The sequence below is a fragment of the Sprattus sprattus genome (assembly GCF_963457725.1).
Source record: "Sprattus sprattus genome assembly, chromosome: 10".
NCBI lineage: Eukaryota > Metazoa > Chordata > Actinopteri > Clupeiformes > Clupeidae > Sprattus > Sprattus sprattus.
In genome coordinates, this window is record NC_137908.1 from 13719083 (window position 1) to 13727584 (window position 8502).

Genomic DNA, 8502 nt, shown 5'->3' on the forward strand with positions numbered 1-8502 from the left:
ATAGTTCTGTCATAGTTAAAGCCAATACATGTAAAGCATGTGGTATTTCATGGGAACAACTTATTGAATTGATAGCTGGTTGTAGCTCTGTTATTACAGACATATCAGGTCATCAATAATAGTTCTCAGCAGGAAGATGCATAGGCCTGAGACATTTTTGTAGTTTAAGTAAGGAGGAAATTAGGTGTTAACTGATGGTACAGAATGGCTAAATGATTCTGTTATTGATAATTACAAAGGTCCGTTGATTAATGAAGTTGGACATGGAAATGTTCTCAGAGTACCAGCAACATTTAAAAATCTTATTATATCAATTGTGATTGAACACCCAGAAATGGCTAGGTTACATAATTAATCTAATTCTAAGAATTTAATCTAATGTATCATAATGCTTCACACTGGGTATGGGCAGCTATTTACATGGGTGAAAACGTGCAAGTGGGGTATTGTATTAGGGAATTGTCATCCGAATGGCGTAGCCTATATATACTTTTGCAGTGTATGTCGATTTGAACCGTAGAGGTCAAGAGGCCACAAACTTGAGAGGCTGCATAATCCCGTAATTGACAATAGCCTACTTTTTATTTCAGAATCTTGTTCTGCCACTTTAATTAAAGAGCTCGGACACCTATATTGAGGGGGTACAATGTAGCTTTTCAAGCCTAACAACTTTTGCAGCATCAGTCTATTGGACCTGTAGGCCTAATTATTATTCCATGCTATTTGGAATAATAATCGAAGAGATCGCAAGTATCAGGCTGTTACAGGATGGAGCCGCTGTTAAAAAATCGTCGCAAGAATATTACGTCAGCCCCGCTCGGGTTTCGCAAATAATGTTACACGTGTACAACTAGGGTAAACATGCGGTTTATTCGTACATGTGTTCGTGTAACAGTTTGATATAAACACCAATTTTATTGAAAATAGGCTTTGGGTGTTCTTGCCCGACACTCGGGTGACCGCTTCCGCAATAACAATTCCAACTATGAACGGGGAGGAAGAAGACGTTTTTCCTGTTGATGACGACTTATTTGAAGAAACATTCTCTGCAGATTGTATTTATAAATTCTGTGGTGAGGAGTTTAAGATTAATCAGGCATTCAGCGCCAACCTAGGAGTGGCTGCGCGAGTGTGGGATGCTGTGAGTATAACATTGTTTCATATACTAAAGTTAGTTGCCTAAGTTCTGATGAGTTCTGTTCTGATGAGGCAATGAATCGAAAATGTTTTTGACATTTGCAGGCTCCTTATTTATGTCGGTTCTTTGAAGAGAAGTGTGTTCCTTTGAAAGGAAAGAAGATAATCGAGTTAGGAGCTGGAACTGGGGTTGTGGGAATCTTGGCTGCACGGTTAGGTAAATCACCCCAGACAAAATATATGCGCTATGAGTTAGCTCATGATCTATGAACTGTATTTTCACAGTTACCCGGTAGAGGTCATAACTACCCCACCGTAGATCATTTCATTCATTAAAGGCTACATGATATCTTGTATTTTAAAGTACATCCTATAAAAACACTGTATGCAACACTGTATTGATTTGTCTACACTGACAAGCGTGTAGTAATATTTTCAAGAGGTAGAGATGAACCATTGACATTGAAACAAAAGGCTACACTATACTTAGGTTACTCTCTTGTTTCTCAATTCTGTAGGAGCTGACGTTACAATCACAGATTTGCCACTTGCCGTTCCACAACTGCAGAAAAATGTGTCTGCCAACACACCTCCAGGGGGCTGGTGCTCTGCAGAACCCGCTGTTGTCCCTCTCTCCTGGGGTCAGGACCAGGAGAACTTCCCCTCTGACTGGGATCTGGTGCTCGGAGCGGACATTGTCTACCTGTCTGACACTTATCCACTTCTCTTAGAGACTCTCACTCACCTGTGTAAGGAAGGAGCTGTGGCCTACCTCTCATCCAAGATGCGCAAGGAGCATGGAACTCATTGTTTCTATGATGACAACCTGCCACAGAAATTCAATGTTGAGTTGGTGCAGCATGACCAAGAGCAGAACATCAGTATTTATCGGGCAACAGTGAGGAGAGATGTCTGATAGTCGGCTGGCCTCAGGGTTCAAGGGACTCCTCCAATTTAAGGTTGTAACAAGATGGAAACAAGAAACATTCCCTCAAACTTTTATTTAACTATACTGTACTGACTTTATAATACCTTTATCAAAGTCATTGTAGAGCATACTTTTACACAGTGGAATGGTTAATTAAGACTTTATCCAGCTGATTCTTTTTTCACTGTAGAGCTTCAAACAGACATGCCCATACAACTGGAGTGAATATATTGAATCCATTGTTTTCATGTTGAAACATTCCATATAAAAATACTAAATTGAGGTAAATGAGTTGCACAGACATTTGTTGGATACAAATAAGAAACAGAATTGAAGACTGCATTTTTGCCTCTTCCCCTTGTTTTTACATTAGGTGAAGCTGATTTCTGTGAGATATCAGTAGATCAAATCTGGTCTGTAAGATTTCCAATTAAAATCTTAGTTTGTGCTTGGTGAAGGTGTGGTGCCTCAAGATTTTCTAATACTATGTACCTTTTTTCTCATCCAATGTATTGTCTAATTGTCAAAAAAAAAGTGCAATGGGACATAAATAAACATTATGGCTGGTGGTTCCGTCCAAGGGCAGATCTTTTTTGTCCACACAGACAGATTTCGCTATCAGTGGCACCCTGGTTGCTAAACGAGTGCATCCTTTCATCCCTGTTCCCCTCCTGCTCTGTGCTGATGCACTGAATTTCTGTTCAGAAAGAAAAGCCTGTTTGTTCCGCTGGGGAGTTTCAAAGAAAGCGGGAGCCAGCCCCCTCCCCGCGCACTACCGCTCAGTGGAGAAAACAACAGATCCCTATCTACAGTCAAACTGTGTTCTCTCTTCTCCAATATGACTATTAATGCAGTATATAAATACTTAGTATGACAGTGACAGAGGTTATCCCACTCTTCGGCTCACCATTGTGATGTTAGTACAACGCTAAAATATTAAGCCAAATTGTGCACTTATATCCTAATACAAAGTGCCGAAGTGTGTGTAGGCATATTTTCTGAATATATGAATGCCAACCAGAGACCTTGTAGTTCAAGGCCTAAAGGTGGGCTTGTTCAAAAACAGGTCTATGACAAAAAGACTTGTAAAGGTGTTGTGTGGATTGTGTCAATCCATTTTATGTTGGTTGCTCCCACAAACCTCAAGTAATTTGGAACCCAATTTTCCCGGTGTAAAGGAGTCTCATATAATATCAGTCCATTTTTCTCAGACATACTATATCACCACAGTGGAACATCACCACTTTTATTCACAGCTATATCCTCTGTGTAATTCCATTGGTTGAAGTCATTGGCCCAATAAACTCATGGTAGACATATTGGCTTTGTTGCTTCAACAATTGACTTGTCAAAAATGCTGAGCACAGCATTTGAGATTGGCTGCTGTTTTTTTCTGCTGTGTCACATTTGTGTGGGTTGCCTGGTGTGTGCGTGTGCGTGTTTTTGTGTGTGCGTGTGTATGTGTCGGCGCGCGCATGTCTGTGTGAGCTTCTGTGTATCCAGATGCTGTGCATGTCACCAGGTCTACACAATAGATGTGACATCTCTGTCTGTCTTCTCTCTCTCTCTCACTCTCTCTCTCTTTCTCTCTCTCTCTCTCTCTCTCTCTCTCTCTCTCTCTCTCTCTCTCTCTTTCTCATTCACACCCACACTCTCTGCTGTCCTATCACTCAAAAGAGACCTAGAGCGACATGAAGGGCGGCAGTTACCTCACAGACTTAATTAAAGAATTCCTTGGAGGGTCTGAACGTAAACAAACAACCCTAGGGGGCCTTGGATGTTAATGTGGAGGAGAGGCTGCGAGAGGGGGGTGGAGAAGCCATCACAAGCACTCACTTTTTAAAACAAGTTGCCAGTTTAGTTTGGAGAGTTCCTAACAGTCCGGTGGATAACAGCACCCCAGATCTGCAAAATCTTCTTAGAGGTTGGTATGGCATGGATTGGATGTGTCTTTTAGGTGTTGATATCATTTTACGGCAAGATGAGCTAAATCTAAATAGTCAAAACATTTGTGTCATATACAAAGTAATTATGGTATTCTAATTGTTTAAAGTTGTATTGACGTAAATACTTCTTTGGATGGCTTTTATTGGTGAAATTAAAATACTAAGTAAGGAACAATTAAAACCATTATAACATTTTATTTGAAGTGTGTACAGTGCAGAAGTGGCTGAGGTTACTTCCCTGTAGTACAGTATCATTGTAGAGAGACAAACGTGAAATTAATATAATTGTGAGTTAAATATATGAGAGCTCCAATGCATGCCTTATCTAATCATAACAAGCATAAAACTTCTTTCTATGTATTATATGAACAGTAGTAATGCCTACCAAGTAGTGTATGATTGTGCTCTAGAGTTTGATCTTTGGCTTTGAAACTTAACAGATGGCATTCTGGACAGGGAGTCAGGGACAAGCACCCCAACATGGCAAATTTGGAACTGTTCCTGGACGATACTTTTCACACCCGTAAGTAGTCATAGCACTCACAATCAGTTCAATGCAATTCTGTTTACTGAAATTGTCTCAAGGCGATTTACAGAGCACAGAGGCTGAAACCCCCAGAGCAAGCACTAAGGCAAGGGGGACAAGGAAACGCCTATTAACAGGAAGAAACCTTGAGCATAACCCAACTCATAAGGGGGGACACATCTGCTTGGGGCCAGCTAGGTAGAGAGATAGAAAAAGGGGGGTGGAGGGCATAAGGGAAGGGAAGAGAGAATAAATAGCAAGCAGATTAATTAATACACGCATCAGGACATTAGTTTCATGTGGCATATATACATGATGCACACAAAATTGATTGAACAGCTTAGTGGGTATACAGTGTGTGCGTGGGGGGGGTTGTTGCTCGATATAAAAAGCTCTGCCTTGGATTGTGCTTTTTGATACTGTTACAAGAAGACCTGCACCTTGGTGATAAAGGGGTCTTGGTGGGCAATAGGGGACAATTATTTCCTTTAGTTAATTTGGAGCTAGGCCCTTAAGAGATTTGTATGTATTACTTTTAAAGATTTTGAAATCCAAATCTATACACATTACTTTTGGGTTTAAAGTTTACCTGATCATTGAATTTAAATGGAGTACATTGTAAAAGCAGTCTATTCAGCATTATATTCTAGATTATATATCTTACTAGTTGTATCTGCTAAGCCTTATAATTATTCCTTGTTGATTTCAATAGACAGAATTACAGAGTCTACAGAGATGTTTTTTTCTCCCCCTGATAGCTATCAAGACAAGAGGCATACTGCAGATTATCACCAGTACTTATATGAGCAGCCTGACCGTGTGTGTGAACCCAGCTACTGGACAATGCCAGGATCCCGAACAGGAGGGGTGCTTCAGGACTACACCAACTGGGCAGAGCAAGGAACTTCTCACCATTTCCCCTTCACCTTAGAGGGTCAAGCTCGGCGACAGGGAATGGGAGAACAGACAATGCATGAGAGATTGGAGAGGGAATGGCTGCCTAGAGAAGTGTACCGAGCACAGAGGGAGAGGCAGGAGAGGGAACGAGAGAGGGAACGAGAGAGGGAGAGGGAGAGGGAGAGAGTGATGCAGAGGGAGAGATGGGAGTCTCTCTCTCATTCCCAAAGTCCTGTTTACTACCGGAAAGATGGAGCTAAGAGAAGCCTCAGTAGCAGCAGTTACCGGGAGTTGGAGGCCTGGGCCACTCGTTACTGCCACTCTCTTCCTAGGAAGAAGCGCCTTGAGGCAGGTATGTGGGGCGCAGCTCAGGGGGCCAGGACAAGTCAACCAGCTCGAGAGTGGCTCGGAAGAGGTTACGGTGGAGAAACATACCAAAGACCTGTAACAAATGTGACGGGATTACCTTATGAAACGAGAGAATGGGGGCTCTGGGAGAGACCAGATGCCCATCAGCCTCCTCCATACAAAGCTCCCTCCGGACTCCCAGATCCTGAAAAGATGTCCAGGGCAAACGTTAAGGAAAATGCTCCCAGCCTTCAGAGAAGAACATTTAATTGCCCTCCTTGCTACATCCCACCGCCACCATATGGCACTCCACAAAATGGAAGTCCATCGGCAACACTACAGCACCCACTTACGAAGCCACAAGTCACAAAAGAAAATATGGCATCAGCAGATCCTGCTTGGGAACAACAGTTCAGGAGCAGACAGGCTTACTGCACCCTGCCAGTTATGAGACGGCATGAGTATGCCGTGCAACCCCAACGGGAGAGGGGAAGCGTGGAGGACGTGGAGGGGATTAAATGGAGGAACAGAAGAACAGAGAGCCTACTGGCATATGATAGCAGTGGATACCAATATCCGCCTACACTAAAATCGTTGGACAACACCACTAGACCACAAATCCAACTCTCTGAGATGTATCCTCAGCCACAGAGCCTAAAACAGCCTCAGGTCACAGAGGATTCAGCTGGGACACCTTCAGACGTTCCAGAGAGCACCAGAACCAAGGTGAAGAAAAGAAGAGGAGGCGAAACCATTTTTTGCTTGGTGTCACGCATGGGTAGTGTAGCGGGCTTGTCCAGTTCTCCAGAAGACCCATTGAAGGCCCAGTCTTTGCCCTTGTTTGCTGTCACACCTCTCCGTGGTGTGGCTGAAGGGCCTCAGTCACATGGGAATCCACAGGGGTCAGGAGCGAATCAAACTCCACCACAGCTAGCAGACGAAGTTGACTCAGGAGTAGAAGCTCCTGACCACCAACCCAGCTCCTCTATATCCAGTGTTCCTTTGGATCCGAAACCAAAACTGAAGGGGGTCCAGCACTGGATGGACGATGAAAAAGTGGCTGCACATAGAGAGGAACTGCTAAGGGCCATTCAGAAGTGTGGATCAAAGCTTCAAGCAGGAAGGAGGAACTTTAATAGTCTGCCCATCAGAAGAGACAGGACCACTGAGGCTCCCTCAAAAGAATGCACCAACATGGACTCATCATCTCCCCTCACCAGAAAAACAGACACGCAGCCACAGAGTGAGACATCACTTAAGTTCCCTCTGTGGAGAGAGCCAAAGGTGCCCTGCCAATCAAAGTGCACTACAGAGCAAATAGATGAAACAGGTAAAGATAGGAATGAAGTTCCCTGCGTGCAGGACCCAAATGATAAAGCAAATAACAAAGAGTTAAAAGAAAGTGAACTAAAAAATGATTTGACCTCAGATAGCAGCAGTGGCATTTTGGTAATTGATGCAACCTGTGTTGTTGTCAGAGTAGAGTTCATCTTCCCGCCCAAAAAGGAACATGTTAAGTATGTTTGCTCAGCGCCTTGCAGTCCATCTGAGGATGAGCATGAACCTGCTGCAAATAACAATCTGGTCCAAGATCCTGAGCCTGTTGGTCAAAATGATTTGGTTCAAGAGCACAGTGATGTTAGTGAGAGTTCTCCACCACCTCATGATGATGGTGCACTCGGCAAAGGGCTATGGGATTCTCAGAAAGACTATGAGACATGCGAAGGTACTCAATCTGAGCTTGAGACATTCAATACAAACTTACCCAAAGGTTTGACAGATGAGTTAGAAAAAAGCTTTTGTCTGGATTCAGAACCACCACCTTCACCACAAATCATTCCAGAAAAAGAATCTCTGGAGGAAAGAGCAACAAGAATTCTGGCAATCCCATGTTTAGAATCCAGCAGTCAGGAATCTTCCAATCAGGTACAGATGGAAGATGTGTTGTCATGCCAACCTGTTACAAAGCCAGAAGAATGTTCTGACTGCCCCATTGAGAGTTTTCCAGAAGCTAGTTCATGTTCAGACATTGACAAACATGATTCTGAAACAATCTTTGAGGAGAAAGGCGAGACAACTACGGAGGTTCTGCTTAAAACCGAGATGAACGGCTGTAATAAAATCACTATTCAACAACCACTTCAGAGTGATGAACATGAAGAAGAAGACATTCATTGTTCCAGTGTTTCAAAAGACGACAACATCCTTGGAGAAACAAATTCTCATGTTAGTCTGGAGTCAGACGATGAATTAATTGAAGAGTCTTTGGTATCCTCTCTAACCCTATGTCTAAGTTCAGCTCAGAACTACTCTGTTTGTCCAGTAGAGTCACTTTCCAACTCTTCATCAGCATCTACACCCAGATCTAACACTCCCTGTGATTACCTGCTTGAATCAGTCCCAGTGGCCCCTTCCGACTCCTTTCCCACTGTATGTGTTACAGACCCCGAATGTGTATCAGAATCATATTTGCTCCCGACCTCTTATATAACTGGTCCATTGGTGACCCCTGCCTCTCCCACAGAATCTCACAATTGTAGGTTTCCATCTCCACCTCCAACTCCCTCAATGCACCTCTCTCCCTCCACATCCCCTCTACCCCTCCCAACCCCTCCTCCACCACCCTCTCTTTCTCCTCCACCTCTCCTTCTGACTCCTCCACCTCTATCAAACTCTTCTTCCCCATCCTCTTTCACTCCACCCCTCTCCATCTCTCCTCT

At 43.4% G+C, this 8502-nt stretch overlaps 1 protein-coding gene across 1 annotated transcript; it reads left to right on the plus strand.

Moving 5' to 3' along the window:
* Positions 1–985: 985 nt before the first annotated feature.
* On the plus strand, positions 986–2053 carry LOC308370747 (EEF1A lysine methyltransferase 3-like; the record flags this gene model as incomplete). The annotated part of the gene is made up of 3 exons (XM_080845453.1): positions 986–1141; positions 1243–1354; positions 1656–2053. 3 exons carry the CDS (start codon positions 986–988, stop codon positions 2051–2053), a joined length of 666 nt encoding a protein of 221 aa, XP_080701579.1.
* Positions 2054–8502: the final 6449 nt, after the last annotated feature.